This window comes from Pseudonaja textilis, chromosome 14, assembly GCF_049901715.1.
Source record: "Pseudonaja textilis isolate UNSWEBS1 chromosome 14, rPseTex1.2, whole genome shotgun sequence".
Taxonomy (NCBI): domain Eukaryota; kingdom Metazoa; phylum Chordata; class Lepidosauria; order Squamata; family Elapidae; genus Pseudonaja; species Pseudonaja textilis.
Genome location: NC_142003.1, coordinates 1,534,331 through 1,549,152, shown reverse-complemented (window position 1 = coordinate 1,549,152; position 14,822 = coordinate 1,534,331). Strand labels below are relative to the sequence as shown.

General features: G+C 45.6%; 1 protein-coding gene across 9 annotated transcripts in view; it reads left to right on the top strand.

Annotated features, from left to right (window-relative positions):
* MPRIP (myosin phosphatase Rho interacting protein) overlaps positions 1-14,822 on the top strand; it is a 73,083-nt gene that overhangs the window by 11,694 nt on the left and 46,567 nt on the right. For 7 of the 9 annotated variants that reach the window (XM_087912832.1, XM_087912830.1, XM_087912828.1 and 4 more), the window contains exons 2-3: positions 4,161-4,238; positions 4,476-4,541. In XM_087912832.1, coding sequence (XP_087768958.1) covers positions 4,161-4,238; positions 4,476-4,541 — 144 coding nt within the window. Of the gene's footprint in view, positions 1-989; positions 1,144-4,160; positions 4,239-4,475; positions 4,542-14,822 lie in introns of those variants that run through there. The other 2 variants (XM_026704385.2, XM_026704386.2) reach the window with 1 other exon arrangement.

The following is a 14,822-nucleotide window of genomic DNA, read 5'->3' as shown; positions in this document are numbered from 1 at the left end:
CGTTTATTTATTTTTTGGTCTTCTTTCATCAGAAAATTCATAAAAGGTTCCTGGTTTTTGAAAAAAAAAAGTTGTTGATGACCATTCATATATCACAGCACTAAGTCTCCGTGGATGAATTTGTTCATTGATTGCTAATGTTTCTCTGCTACTTTGCTGTCAATGCATCAGTTTAAGATGATGACGAAGGAAGGAAGGAAGGGAAAGAAAGGAAAGGGAGGGAAGGAAGGAAGGAAAAGGAAGAAAGAAAGGAAAGGAAGGAAGGAAAAGAAAGAAAAGAAAGAAAGAAAGAAAGAAAGAAAGAAAGAAAGAAAGGGAAGGAGGGAGGGAAGGGAGGAAAAGAAAGGAAAGGGGAGGAAAGGAAGGAAATAAAATAAAGAAAAAAAGGGAAGGAAGTAAAAGAAAGGAAGGAAGGAAAGGAAGGGAAGGAAGGAAGGACGCTCCATGTAGGAAGAACATAACTTTATCTTTGTTGATGGAGGGCCCTATAAACATTAAAACCTGGTTTAATCCCCTTGGGCAGAAGAACTAGGGAATGACATGATGGCAGTCTTCCAGTATTTGAGGGGCTGCCCCAAAGAAGAGGGGTAGCCAAGTTATTCTCCAAAGCAACCGAAGGGAGGACAAGAAACCATGGATGGAAACTAATCAAGGAGAGAAGCAACTTAGAACTAAGGAGGAATTTCCCGACAATGAGAACAATTAACCAGTGGAACAACCTTCCTCCAGACTTTGCAAATGCTCCAACACTGGAATTTCTTGAGAAGAGATTAGATAGCCCTTTGTCTGAAGTGGTGTAGGGTTTCCTGCCTAGGCAGGGGTTGGACTAGAAGACCTCCAAGGCCCCTCCCAACTCTTGTTATTCTGTGATCCCCTTTTCTCAGCCCCGGGGAGGGGCAGCCAGGCAGTCCCACGCTGCTGTTGCTGCATTCAGAAAGGGTGTGGCAGCCGTGAGCCACGGAGGGTGTGGGCAGGTGTGGGTGGGGACCCAGGTGCCCTGACGGAAGGAAGGCGGCACCTTCACTGAGCACAAAGGAGTCCGGGCCCCAGGGAGTGGGGAGCAGACGGACCATGAGCCGAGGGAGGTTTGGACGGATCAAGAACACCTGGAGGGCGCTGGAGGAAGCTGGCTTCGAGATCCAGGTTTGCTCGGATACGGAAAGGGCTCTGTGTGTGTGTGTGCGTGTGTGTAACCATAGACCAGAGCACCTGGTTGGAAGGGGGTGAGGGGCCTTGAGGATCCCAGTAGCGCTTCAAGAGAGCCAGAAAGGATCCTCAAATGTTATTTATTCATATCAAGGAAGGCAAATTCTCTTTAGACCAAGTACTTCCTGAAGAGGTTTGCAAGTTTGCTCCCTTCCTTGTTTATGGTAAGCTCCTATAGGTGTGCTCTTTTTTTGAATGGCAAACTTCCACACGCTTGTCTGAATCGGCATTGCGGGTTTCTTCTGAATGCTGTCCTTATTGCCTCTATTCAAAAGGATCAGGGCTTGCAGACAGAAGCCAAGATCTGCAATGAGTTTGTCCTCCTCCTCCTCCTTCTTCTTCTTTTTCTTCTTCTTCTTCCTCTTCCTCTTCCTTCTTCTCCTCCTCCTCCTTATTATTATTATTATTGTTATTATTATTATTATTATACACAAAAACGACAGTGTACACAGCAAACGAGATGACTATGCTGGGTTTCGTATCACAAATCACCAGTCGAACCCTTCCCAAGTGTTTAGGACTGCGTGATGTATCGACAGATTATGCGAGCAGATCCCAGTCCGCCTTCTACAGCTGACCACTAGTGATCTTGTCGGCACCAATTGTTTTGAAGTGCTTGCCTTGGTCTTTAGACACAGCAGCACGCAGTGTGCCCAGTACCACTGGAACCACCTGCACTGGTTTATGCCAGAGTCTCTGCAGTTCGATTCTCAAGTCCTGATGGTGATGATGATTATAAATTAGGAATAATTCCTACCTTCTTGGTGTCTTCTTAAGATTCTGCTAGCGCAGGGCAAATTGTGACGAAAAGGGAGGCCTAATGGGACATTGAATTTGGAGACACACTAGCAAATTTAAGCCATTAAAAAAAATATTGCAGATTTTCAGGTGTCTGTTTCTCTCCTATGGGCTCCAGGGTGGGGCAGTGAATGATGAGGAATGGCATTTTTCTGGGCCCCTTGAAAATCCTTGCATTCTTTTCCTGCCTTACGAGATTACCCACCTCTTAAAATAAAAATAAAAATCCAGTCACCACCTACTCAACCGCATACTTTTCCAAATGTACTTTCATTATTCATGAGGTCTAGCACCCCGAAGTTAAATCTATCCACCCGGTTGTTAAGGCTCTGCTGTTTTGTATAGTTGAGCAGGACCAGCCTGCTGCATTGTAAAATAATTTGAAAGGGCATCATAGGGAGAGGACTAGAAACTTTGGAAGTGAGGGGAACAGCAAAACAAGCAGACGTTTTAAGCACTCACTTAGATATTCATGAGGTCTACTTTGCTTTTCTGATAGGGCCAAAAAAACGCTGCTACTTAATCCAGTATCTTAAGGAAAGTCCATGATCTTGAAGGAAGGAAATGGGAATGAAATACCTGGCTCAAGTTTGTGTGTGTTCAACTATGTTGTGGGAAACCTTTCGACTCCACTCCCAACAGCCTCTTCTCTGTGAAGTAGGCCCGTTCACTTACTTCAATTAAGCCAGCATAAATTTGCAGAGAATACTGGGGTGGGTGTGTTGCATTGGGGGACAAACCAGGATAAACAGGTTACAAGGAGAAAGGAATGCATGTCTGCGCAGAGAATCCAGACTCGAAAGTTATCTTGGTGTGGGCTGGATTTGTATCAGGAACGCTTTTGATAACCAGTTGCGAGTTCCGGGTTGTGTGTTTTAAAACAACCTGCAAGCCTGAGATGTCAGGCAGGGGTGGGGCGTTGACAGGTTTCCCCCTCTTTATCTGGAGTTGTAGGTCTGTGTGTAGCATCTTGCAACATCCTTGGACTTGCTGAACAGGTTTAGGGAAGGACTCCTTCCAATTGGCTTAGGATATTTTTGTTTTTAAATACAGGGACTGTTTTTTATTTGGCTGGTTTCTTCTTCAAATAAACAAGCCCTGCTTTGGCTTCAGGTTTTCAGAGTTTTGTTTTGCTTTTTAAAACAGCAGCAACAACAACCCAACAGCCCTTCTCTGTAATTTTTTATTTTGCTTTCCTTTGGTTTTGATTACTAATCCAGAGCTAGGAATATACCAGCAAAAGGCTATTTCTGCTCCAAGGTATTTGCAGGTTTATTTTAGGTCTGTAAAGCCAGCAGACAGGAGGAAACATTCAGAGCTTCAAAAATAAAATCTCCTTCACGATGAGTTCCGTTTTTTGGAAAAGGGGAGCAAATTTCAGATCTTGATATCCCTTGTGTTTAAGGAAAGGAGCCCATTTTTATTTATTTATTTGGGTTTTGTAGCTGCCCAGCTCAGCGAGTGACTGATAAATTGCTGTGTTTGTTGTTTTCTGTTTTTCTGTGGATGTACGAAATAAAATAAAATTTTATTTTTTAAAAAAAGCCCTTGGTGCTCTGTAAATTGCTTTTTAACGCAGTCATGGGTCTCCGAAAGGGCACGTTGCAAAGATATAGCACTGCACTTTTAGTTGTGTGTTTGTTGTGGATGTTAACTCAGTTCAACAACCGTTGTTGTTGTCTTCGAAAGCTTCATTCATAAATCAGTCCTGTTCAGGAGGACCACTTAACTGAAAGAGGCCCTATATCACACACGGTCCCGGGGACACTTGTGTGTGTGTGTGTGTGTGTGTGTATGTATGCATGTATGTGTACACTTACAGAGTCTCTATTTAGCAACCATTCAGAGTTATGACAGTGATGAAAAAGTCACTTGATAACCCATCCTTCATTCATGCCCTTCGCAGGCCTTCAAAGCAACAAAAAGCTAACTTCAAGTTGTAAGCGAGGTGATAATTTCGCTTAGCGACTCGTTTGTTTAATGACCATCTTGCCAGTCACAAATGTGCATGCAAAACGAGGACAACCTTGCTTGTGTTCGGCCAGATTTCTTAACTGCCCCCTTCCAATGCTATTAATTGCACCATGGAGTAAATGGTTGGAAGTTGTGCCCTTTAAAGCCAACTCAAAATTACCTTTCCCTCCTCCTGTTCTCAGGCCAAGCCTATATACGGTGGATGGCTTTTACTAGCTCCAGAGGGCACGGATTTCGACAACCCTGTGCATCGCTCCCGGGTAAGGATCGATCGCTCTTTCCTCCTCGCAGATTTTTAATGTTTTTAAATGTATTATCAACTAAATATGCCATCCATCTCGCTATCCTGATGGACCGGGGGAGGGGATCTGTTTTCTGCGGTGTTCAAATAATTGTGGGGATTCGATCTTGGCTTGTTGGATCCTTCGGTTCTCCAGGGTTTTAACCACATGACCTCTTTACTTGTTCCCTCCTCCCCCCCCCCTTTTTTTTTATAGAAATGGCAACGTCGCTTCTTCATCCTTTACGAACATGGTCTTCTCCGCTACGCCTTGGACGAGATGGTGAGTCCACTTTTTTGGATTTTGAAATCGGGCAATTTCTTCTCGTTGAATACTCACGGCGGGCTTGTGATGAGCGAGCGCTTCCGAGACCACACGTAGTAGTCCATCAAAGTTTGAGCAGTGTTCTCCGTACTTGGCAGCTTTAAGATGCGTGGACTTCGACCTCCAGAATTCCCCAGCCTTAATTTGCTTTTGCATGGTAATAGTTTGAGCTCAGAATTTTCCTCTGCTTGCTTGCTTCCATCACTGGTCAGGGGTTTGGAGAAGTTCCTGCCGATGAGTAATGAAACATCTGCAGTTGATGTCTAAAGATTAAACCAGAGATGCCAAACGAAGCGCATGACTCATTTATTCGTATCCAAGTCTGTTGAAGCAAGGTGTCTCGGTGTGGCTTCCCAAGGAGAAATTAAAAACGCTGTTGGGTTTCTGGGGAAGGGCGTCCTTGGATTGGCGAAAGAGCTTGTCTTTGATGGGTTGTGTGGTACGCTCCCCGCTTACTACTCCTGGTCTTCTTAATCGAGCGTTCCCAGGAGAGGGGGCTTCCGACAATGGAGTTGCCCATTGAGTAAAACTATCTGGAATCGAGTTCCCATGCTCAGGGGCCAGGTGTGCAGGCCTTGAGCAGGAGCCTGTGTTTTGGCAGAGTCCCCAATGACGCTGGTTGTAGTGGTGGAGTTAATTTTCTGCGTAAGGATGAAGGAACGAACAGCTGGTAAGAAGCTGCTGTGGATTGCTAGCTGGAGGAGGAGAAAACAGCGTGTAATTTATCATGGTTGTCATTTCCAGAAGGCAGAGAGATACTTCCTGGGAAAGATGTGGGAATCTGGAGTTTCTGGTTTTCACACCAGCCCTTGTGATTGTCTCCTTTCTTGCTCAGGCCAACAGTTGGAAGGTCAGTTGCCACCTAGACTTTCTCCATCAGTGAAGAGAAAGTAGTCATTCTTAAGAGGCTGGAAATCTCTCGTGTGATGTTTGCAGGAGGGGCAGGAGTTTGTTGGTCTGAATCTTGACTATTTTTGACCGCTGAGTAATGCCAGGCTTTGGTTTTCTTGTTCATCTCGTCCTTCACAACGTGGTTTGCTTTATGGTGGACGTTTATGTTGCACAAATCTCAGTTTGGAATCGGTTAAGGATGGTAGTCTTCAAAATACGAGGAACAGGTAGGAGGGAGGTGCCTGCCCCTTAAATAAGCAATTCCTACCAGTTATCCTTGTAATTTCTCATTCCATCTCTGATTTTTTAAAAAAAAAAACAATACCAAGATTTTCTTTTCCTCTTTAAATTGAGTAATGTGCTCTTTCCTAGCCTTTCAGACTGAGCTGATATAACCAGCAGAAATCTTAACTTTTTCAATCAGATTATTGCCCATTATGTTAAATATATATTTATCTTACTCCTTCTGACATGTTTGCCAACATTTTACTGGTGAGTTGGCACTAGGCGAAAAAGGGGAGGAGCTTCTGGTTTGCTATTCCTGCAAAACGTAAGAAAGCGGATGTGATACTGATCTCCTTATCTACCTTATTCACCTGGGTGAGTTAGTTTAGTGTAAGTTTATTGGGGGCAGAGGTCACCTTGGTGGAATTAAAATAGCAAAGCACCAGAGCTGATTGGGAGCCCCACCTTGGCTTGTTTGGGAAGGCGTGTTGGGAAAGATCTGCAAGAATGTGGAGATGTTCCTCAAGAAACCCATGACCGAAAAATTAATAAAAATGAGCATCGAAGCTCCACGGCGTTCTCCACTGAGGAATATTATGGGCTGATGTAATCTTCATCTCACAGTTTAATTAGTAGGAGAGACTTGGTTGCGTTGCTCTGTAGCTTTCATTGGTAGAGAAGCTACGTCAAACATTGCTCAACAGATCTGGGCTGGGGACCATTTCACCGAAGGAATTCAGTTTTAGGATGCATTTCCTTCAAAAACGTAAAGGAAAACATTATGTCTGGATATTGGGGCTGCACACGATCGCTCTTCAAGCTAGAATATAGAATATCTTCAAAATTAATACGATTTGAAAAGAGTATACACCCATAAGAGAGGCCAATTCAGGATGTGCAGCTCTTTAAATTTCACCTTGTAGCTGATCGTTTTAAGCAAGGATAATCTCCTTTTAAATGGCAGCCTGAGACATTAAAAATACGTCCATGCTTATTGTCTGTTCTACCGTTGTTTCTAACTTTACAAGAAGTGTTTACCCCAAAAATATTAATTGCTGTTTGCTGTTTTCTTTTTACGGTACCTTGTCCTGCTTAGGATACATTTAAGTATCTTTTTAAAAAAAACAACAACTATTTATTTAATATGGTTGGGCTGTGCTTTATATCTAAGCTGTTTACTTAAGCCTGGCGCCAAAAATGAGTGATTTGGCAGCAACTGTATCAGTGGCGTTTAACCCTTTTGGTGTATCCCGTCTCTTCTCCTCCAGGCTTATCTTCTTCCTTTGTCGTTGGAGAATTCCCAAGAATTCCCAATATTTTTTATTGGAAGTTTTCTCTTTGAACATTTAAGTAGTGACTTCGCAAAAGAGTTATCACCGGTCAATGAACTTGGGAGAAAGTTAAACTCTCTTTATAGCTTCTGCTTTTCTCATACTTTCAGTCAAGCCTCAACTCTGTTTATGTCCCAGGTCCTTTTCCCAGATCTCCCAAGTCCACAGGGTTGGTGGGAAAAAAGGAGGAAATTAAAAAAAAAAAGTTGAAACGATCTTGGGTGAGAGAACTTGGGTAGCGAGTAGGCCTGGGCAGAATTTGGTATAGCAAATTCATTCTAGATCCTTAAAGTTTGTCACACTTGTTTGTTTTGGGTTTCTTCTCTGAAAGATATTTCTTTTTCTTCCTGCTTATCTACACCCTGGTCTGAGGAAAGAGAACCTGGTGGTCCATCAATGTTGGGCTTGCTTGGTGAAGTCTTCGTGTAACGTGCCAAGTTGCAGGGTTTTGCATCCTTGGGGGCAAAACCCACCGTGAACCGGAGACTTTATTCTGGCCTCCACTCTTGACTATCCTGCTAGAGCAAGGGTCTTTCGAACTTGGCAAGTTTAAGACTTGTGGACTTCAACTCCCAGAGTTCCTGAGCTAACATGGGCTGGAGGAGGAGGAACTCTGGGAATTGAAGTCCACAAGTCCTAAAGCTATCAAGTTTGAAGCGCCCCTGTGCTAGAGACTTGAATATTTTTGCTCTTCACATCTGGTTTAGGTACCATTAGACCTTTCTCGGGTCCTACTTGGACCTACGCTGGTGGCTTGGGGGTTATTGCAGGTGATGCTTAAAACACCTGGATTCCCAAATCCCAGCCCTTGGCCAGGATGATAGGTGGGGTATCTCAAGGCTCAGTACCCAAATTCCCTTCCAACTCTGTCATTCTGTCATTCTGGCCCAAGGGGCAATTCTAGTGTCTACAACCTGGAATCAAATATCTTGAGAAGGGCGAAGACCCACCTAGCTTATTCATCTAATGATATTTTCATTTTTTTTTCCTGTGGACAAAGCAAGGTGTGAGGTTTCTAGGCTAGAATGAGAACAAAACACCTGCTTTGGATTTCTTTTCTCTTACTTCTGCCACTCATGAGAGTTCTCCCAAGCCTCTCTGATCTCTGCCTGAAATCTTAAGGGCTAGAAACTTGTTTTCAAACCAGCTTGGGTGACGTATCGTGTCCCGGGACCCATATTTTCCATGACTAGTCAACCCTGCAGCCTTGGACACCAGACAAAGGAAACTCTAGAGCAGGGTTTGTCCACCTCAGCAAATTTAAGAATTTGCTTCAACTCCCAGAGTGTCCCAGGCAGCTCAAAGCAGAGCTGGACATCCAGGGATTTCCTCAGGGCCTGTCCCTTAGACCTTTGTTTACAAACTCCTTGTGTGAGATCGGCTAGAGGCTTCAGAGGTTCCTGCTTCTTCTGTGTAGGCTGTTGTGTAGAAGGTAGAGGAGAACCCAGAAGAAAAAGGACTATCAGGGAACGACTGTTTATGCCCACTTTTTCTCCAGCCTGTGCCACAATGCTTTGTGTGCTCTCACTAAGGTGTGTGTGGCTTTCTGCTGTGTGTGTGTGTGTGTGTGTGGGGCTGCATCCATTGGGCTGTGATTAAGAAAGCTCTGATGGTCTCAGGTCCTTCCTTTGGTTCCTCTTGCTGATGCTAAATTGGTCTTCCACTGGCTTAGCTTTTGTTTGTCTCTTTCTCGCTCAGTCCCCTTGCATTGCTCCAGTTCTCTAAAAAACCTTGGCAGCAGCATAATGAAACTGGATGTTACGTAGACAAATCTGTTTATAGATGTTGGTTTGATGGGTTGAGATGTTTGCAGAGAAGCATCACACACCTAGTAAAAACCCTTCGCTCTTACAGCGCTTCAAAGGACCTCGGAACAGCGCTAGGCCTGCTCTTCATCCATCAAGGCTATTAGTGTCTCTTCTTATTAATAGCACTTTTCTTGGCTCTGGAGCCTCATTAATTACATCATTCTGGGCTGATCTTCTTCTTCTTTGAAGCAAAGTCAGGGAGCAGTGAACAGAACTTAGGTCAAAGTGAGGCCAACAAAGAAAGAAAACCCAACTTCTCTTCGCCTGTATGAAGAAAAGGGTCTTGAGGGATTGACAAGCCCCAGGGAAGATCCTCTTGGATCCTCCAAAGCAGGGAGTCCCTTAAGGGTGGGGGAAGTCCTCTCTGGGGTGAATCCATCAACGGGTCCATCAACAGTAGCGTAAGCCAGAACTGGACCCACCGATCTCAAACTCTCATGGCTGTTGAAAACCTGGAGAGCTATTCTGAGTAAACACTGGTGTGTTGTTGTTGTTGTTTTGTAAAACAAAAGCAATACCTGGAAGGAAGCTCAGAAGCAGAAAGTGGTTGAGATCAGAGGCAATGAAGCCAGAGTTTTAATTTATTTGTTTATGCATTAGAGCTGCAATCAAGCAATTAGTTACCTAGCAGGAGAGAAATCATCATCAAGTAATTCCCCGGTGGTACAGGGTGATGATTGCAAAACAGATACGCACATCTACAGTAGAAGAACATGGCAATTGCAAAACAAACAAATAAATCTAAATTTGTAACTTAAAATCATGACAAACCTGTGGCATTCCCTCAATAAATTAATTTCAGAAAGCCCTCCAGTAGAGCAGTATTTTGACTTGTTTTGGAAAGAACAGTGGTGTTGGGTGATATTCCTTCCGGTGTCGTTCATGCTCATCTCAACCATGGTCATTTCTGAAATGGAGCCCCAAAGTATGTTCAGCAGATGAACGTGATACCTTCTGCAGAGGTTGAAGGATCTGAAACCCATTTCTGCATGATGTGAAGGGTCTCCATTTCAGGTTATTAGAGGTTGGGCCCACCCAACACTGTAGCACAGACAGGTTAGGAGGGACGCACCTGGAGATCTGTCCCTCCTAGAAAAGGTGTGCCTGAGCCCCAAGGAACAAGACTAAACTGGTGTCTACAGTCATTGGGTGCGTAACTCAGAGACCGAAGAGATGGTAGAACTTCTGAGCAGTTAAGAGAAGGTCACCTTCACCCATGATGGTCTTATTTAGCCGTCCTTTTCAGAATAACAGAATTGGGAAGGAGCTTGGACGACTTCTAGTCTCACGCAGGAGATCCTCTGCCGTGCCAGGCAAGTGGCTGTCCAGATAAGTCCATAAAGTTCCTAGCTGACAAATAGGTTTTGGGGCTCTGGGTGACCCTGGAGGCAAAGCTTCAGATTTCTCTGCTGGGTGCCCCCCCCCTGGGGGGGGCGGGGGGAGTGGGACTCTTTGCCCATCACCAGAGATGAATGGCTATTTTTAAGCCGTCTCCAGATTGTCCCGTTGCCAGCCGCTCTTTCAGGCCCTCCGTTTGTCTCCTCCATTTTCTATTTTTACTCCAGCACAGCAGAAATAAAACGGTCGCGTAGCAACGCCTCTTCCGGCCTCTCCTGGATTGTTCCTTGCACAGAGTTCAGCTTTCCAGCATCCTGTCGACAAGGCATTTTGGGTCGGAGCCCCAGATATGCTGGGCTTGTGTGTGCGTGTGTGTGTGTTTGTGCCTGTGCAAGAGAGTGGAAGCTTTGTGCAAGGAGTTCAGGGAAGGAGAAATATATTCACCACCAGGCTGGCCTCCAGCATTCCTGAACTGTGAAGGGGAAGGGCTGGAGCTTCGTGGCTTGGACATCGGAACATGGCTGAGAAAAACAGCCAGGCGGAAAATCTTGAGGGGAGGCTGTGGGCTTCCCATGTGAGACCTAATGACCAAGGGAGGGGCAGAGGCCGTTTTCCACATCCGATGCCCCTAACAGGAAGCGAAAATGTGTGAGTCAAGGTCTAAAGATAGGAACCATCTTACTTTCACTACCCCTTCATCCAGCGTCCATCCCTTCCTAAAGGGAAACGGGAGACATTATCATTGGTCATCCACCAAAGATCAACTGTGGGTCAAGAGTTCGGCATTAACCCCTGTTGGAGAGTCTTGAGAAGACCTGATCCCACTTTGCTTCTGGGTTTCCCGTGCCTTCCAGCATTGGGAACCACCGAGGAGGCGATTGTCAAGAATGTCAACTTTCAGCAGAGCGTTAAGTTGACAAGCAGAGGTCCAATCTGTTCATGTCTGGTTGAACGTGGTCCTTTGGACATTGACTGGCTGCTAAGAGGAGCAACCTCTGGGCCTGACGATACAGGACACTTGGTTTGATTGTCCCAATGGATTTGCTGATCTTTAAGGAGGCTGTTTGCTACCGTTTGGGTTTGGCAGTCTCAAACCGCGCTAATTGTGTTGCGCTAATTACGTAGAGGTTACTTCCTGCCTTGCCAGACAATGGACCTATTTGTAGAACAATGAAGAAGACACGGGGCCCCTTTCTTTCTGAATCCTGGCTGGCAGGAGATACCTACAGATGCAGCCATTCCTAAAAGGGAGCTGCTGACTTGAATCCTGGGTGCAGGAGACCTCTGAGTATCTTTGAACTCCTGTCTCCAGAGGGAATGGTTCTCAGATGCCGAATGGGAAGGAAATGGTTGGACATCCTCTCTCTCTCTCTCTCTCTCTCTCTCGATGCTAGTCAAAAGATATCAAAAAATGCTGTTTCGGATTTGTGTGTTCTTGTGAGAAACACAGGAAGTGGGTTTTCCACAGAGATAGATTAATTGCAGCCATCTGGTACTTATACACATCAGGGTTTGGATTTTCCAAGACCTTACCTGGAGCTGTGGAGGGGCCATCTGTTAGCAAGTGGGTGCTAATGCACAGAACTAGCAGATTCCTCTGTCTTTTTTTCCTTTTGAACACACACACACACACACACACACACACACACACACACACACACACACACTGTTTATAGGACTTTGCCTTCTCCTCTACACAATCCTGGTGTCAGCTGTTTCTCAAAGAGCCCCATGGAGAAACAACTGCTGTTGATATCTCCAGCGGTATCTGTAGGGGGTCTGTTGGGAAGGTCCAAAAGTCACGATAATGGCTGTAACCATTAGGTTTTGGGGGCTCTGGATGACCCTGGAAGCAAGTAGTAAGAAAAAGAGAAGGAGGCCTCATCTCTTTGTCACATGTAAAAGGGAGGCGGGACTTCGATTCATATGTAATCATGGCTTCTATGAAGCCGTGTTGACTTGGTTGACCTTGCTAGCAGACCTCTCCTTTTTAGCTCTGGTGACTCTGCTCTTGGGCTTTCCAAAGTTTTGGAGAAGATGGTTCTAAGACGGTTGGGCCTCAACGTTTTCTGAACTAGAGGGCATCCTTAAGCCAGCATGGATTTCACCCACCTGAGCAACTTCTGTGTTGTTGGAGAGGGGACCAGATGGGCCTGAAAACAGGAAACTGACATGGCTGTTTCTCATTTGGAGTCGAGTCAGGACCCCACCCCCCTTTAATAAGGGAAGAGTTCAGAAGAATCTCTGCCCCGTGAGAGGCTACCCAGCTCTCTGATCTGGCAGCTGGAGGAGATTATGAGCATGTTCAGCTAGAGAAGAGAAGACTTGAAGGAGGCACCATCGTTGTCTTCGGTTATCTGTCACCGAGAAGATGAGGCCAAGTTTGCAGGTGCTCCAGAAGACAAGCCAATAAGAGCAACAGTTCAGTGATCAAATCCTTGAAATTATGGGTTCCCCGTTGGTACCCTTGAGTGATGCCTCCAGAGTTGACCTGGCAGGTGTTGTCTTGGTAGAGTTAATCTCTAGAGGTTGTAGGGGGTTTGATGCCTTACAGAATCCAGAAGGAAGTTGGCAGGAGAGGGGGGGACTCAGAGAGTTGCAAACCCAATTTATTTCTGGAAGGCGGCCTGGTGGGGAAAGAGATTTGAGTTGGGAAGCTGGGCTGTTCAGCAGGCAAATCACAGTGGCATGCAAGCATCCCCTTATAAGGAAGAATAGCCGGAGACACAAAAAGCTTGTTTGATTCCGTTGCTGAGAGAACGGGGGGGTGTGGGAGGGGGAGGAAAGACCTTCCTGCGCAAATCGTCCCAGCAGCCCATTAAGGGTTTAGCTGATTGCAGACCCGCGGCAGGGAAATCTGTGTCGAAATGCACACGGCTCGAAGCTTGTTGAGTTGAAAATGGAGGGTTGAGGCGGAGGGGAGAGCATATAATTTAAGAACAAATACTTTTCTCCGAGTCCTTACATTTCCCTTCTTGCTCTGGGTTCAAAGGATAAATAATGACACCGAAACTCTGCCACGGAGCTTCTCTGCTCCTTCCTGGTTTAATTCAACCTCCTGTCTATCGTTGGTTGTTGGACCAAGTATTTCAATCCTTTGGGATGCAGAGCGACCGTCCGAGCACCTTTAAGTAGAGGAGGTCCGCAAGAAGTTAGCTTAGAAGAAGTCGGTCACCTGGTTCACACTTCCTGATCGAGCGGGGACTTCTGGAGGCCATAGCATCTGGATGATGTAACGGTCAAGAGAGTTTGGTCCTTGGTACCTAAGATGTGACTGCAGGCTAGTCGCTATTTCTCCACCCAGAGAGAAAAGATAAGGGGAAACCAGGAGACGCAACACCCAATGCGTGAGAAACTTGGTCCCTCTCCATCCTTCCTCCAGGGACCAGACAGGGTTAAGAGGAAGCCATCCATGGTTCTTCAGCCTTGTCATCCATCTCTCTGCTCCTGGCTGGCTGGCTGGCTGTTTAGACTTGCTGTCTGTCTTGAGTAAACTTCAAACCTCTTTTAACGTGTCCTCTGGCTGATCTCTTGTAGGCTGGAAGGAGAAACGGCAGGGTTGTCACCATCCCTCCGGGAAAGGAGCAGATGTGGCTACTGCTTCGCTTCTTCCCCTCCCACCTTCTACTCCTTCCCACATGTGAACGTTGCGCCGTTGCACTAAAGCATTTATTGTGTGGAAGCCCGATGGGTTTGGGATGGAGGACACACGAGTTGAGTCACAGCTTGGTCCTGCTTGGGGTGGTATTCTGGTGACTAGCAGCAGATCTGCGTAGGGTTTCACAAGCTCTGAACAGATGGAGCGTGGTGGTCTCCATGACATACGGACTGCACAGTTGAAGACGAAGATCTCCAAACTTGGCAACTTTAAGACTTGCGGACTTCAACTCCCGGAATTCTGGGAATTGAAATCCACGAGTCTTAAAAGTTGCCAAGTTTTGGGACCCCTGGTTTAAGACAAGCATGAAGTACGAAGCAAACGCATCTCAGAGCCCACTGTTGTGTTTTGGGCTCTTGTTATTTCTTGCTTTCCTCTGATGCGTTTGCCAACCTTGAAGGAACTCTACTCCCCGTCGTTGAACCATCCTTATTTTGCCTGGTCCCTGTCAGGTGCATTTCTCAGAGCGACCCTAGTGACTTATGTCCAGTTTTCTGTTCCTAATTGCAGGGAGTTGTAGCTCAAGGGCTACCTATAAATCTGTCTGTGTGTATATGTCTTCAGACTTTGGAGCAAGGGTCTTCAAACTTGGGGACTTCAACTCCCAGAATTCCTGAGCTAACATGACTGGAGGAGGAATTCTGGGAGTTGAAGTCCAACAAGTCTTAAAGCTGTCAAGTTTGAAGACCCCTGCTTTGGAGTGTTGGGTTGGTGATTGAAGAAAGTTGCAAAAAAGAAGACATTTGGAGAGAGTATAATGTACGTGCGTATGTGTGTGTGTGTCTTGGCAAGAAGGTGTGAGTCACAGAGATGACTTTTCGGATGAAAACCACAGTAGAGAAAGTCGGATGTAACCTCTTCTTGGCTCCGTTTTCCTCCCGGGATACTTTTAGCCCCAGTCAATATTTTGTCTTGTCTTTTTTCTTTTTCGGATGCTGTTTTCCAGAAAGAGGTAGCTGCCAATTTTAGAACCGGTATTTATAATTAT